The sequence below is a fragment of the Penaeus monodon genome, chromosome 20 (genome assembly GCF_015228065.2).
Source record: "Penaeus monodon isolate SGIC_2016 chromosome 20, NSTDA_Pmon_1, whole genome shotgun sequence".
NCBI lineage: Eukaryota > Metazoa > Arthropoda > Malacostraca > Decapoda > Penaeidae > Penaeus > Penaeus monodon.
In genome coordinates, this window is record NC_051405.1 from 29753399 (window position 1) to 29754716 (window position 1318).

Sequence of the window (1318 nt, forward strand, 5' to 3'; positions counted from 1 at the left end):
TTACTATCATTACGTACGTTGGTAAAACACTGTCTCCTGGCAACTTGGCTGTCAAGTGATGTTTACTAACACACTAATGTAGTTTGAAAAGCCTTTGATATAAAGGTCCCAAGAAAAGAGAATTGTATAAATAATTACCCTGCAATAACCTTCTGATATACTTGTGCCATCCACGAAACAATATTTTCTTAAATAACACCTCTATTTTCTTCCCTTTCCTTAAGATAAGTCAGAGAGGGAGATACCAAAGACAAGATACCCAGCGTGCTATGACTTTCGATACCAAAGTGCCCACAACTGGCTTTTCCGATATACCCCCCCCCCCCCGTCCTGGAAAACCGTTAGAGCTTTTGACATTCAAATATCCCAACCAATCATCACTCAGTAGTCGATGGTAGGCCCATATCAGAATTCAAACTACAAATATACAATTTTTTTTTTTTTTATTCTTAGCCAATTCGTACTGATATTAATCTATCGCCTGCCAATCTGCTGTGACACGCGATTGGACAATTTGTACCTTGCAGACACTCCTGATTGCAATAATTTATTTTGCAATAATTCATATTAGAAACAAAAAAATCTACGGACCAATCTGCATTTGAGACGAACCTCTGAAAGACTTATAAAAAAAAAAAAAAAATCTCACAGGAGAACATATATCATTATATATAAAAACAAACAAACAAACTTTTATTTGGTAGTATTTTGTTATAACTTCGAATAACGACAGACGAATCAACGACAATTTTGTAATATATATGTGACCCCGCGGATAAACGGAGGAAGCAAAAGTTTTAGAACACGAACAGGAAATAATCCAAAGAAATAAGTAAAACGAAAAATAAAGAAAAAAAAAATAGCAACAGGAAATAACGATAACGAAAAGTAGAAGCAAAAAAACAACAAAAAAAAAGAAATAAAACGAAACATAGTTGATTAACGAAATTACCATACCAAAGAATACGAAACAAAAACAACAGCAAGGACAAGAAAATCCCACCTGAAAAAAGAAAGAAGAATAAGACGAAGAAGAAAAAAGAAAGAAAGAAAGAAAAAAAAACACACCTCGCAATCGTCACCTGGTCAAGCGGAGCGGACCCCCCACCCCCCCGCCCCACCTGTGCCACCACCTGCCGCAGCTGCTGACAGGCGCCCCCCCCTCCCCCCCAGATGGTTCCTTGTGTCATTCCAAAGCAAGATTTAGTTGCTTATGAACTCTCGATGTTACTTGATTTCTGTATTGATTCGCAGTAAATAAAGGACATGGATACCGCTGGCCTCTCGCTGCTCGTGATAGGTGAGTCATGGCCGTCTT

At 37.9% G+C, this 1318-nt stretch overlaps 1 protein-coding gene across 1 annotated transcript in view; it reads left to right on the forward strand.

Moving 5' to 3' along the window:
* Window positions 1-6: 6 nt before the first annotated feature.
* Window positions 7-1318, forward strand: part of LOC119585748 (cell adhesion molecule 2-like) — a 29128-nt gene continuing 27816 nt past the window's right edge. The window contains exon 1 of the mRNA XM_037934455.1: window positions 7-1300. Coding sequence (XP_037790383.1) covers window positions 1267-1300 — 34 coding nt within the window. The 5' untranslated portion in view covers window positions 7-1266. The remainder of the gene's footprint in view (window positions 1301-1318) is intronic.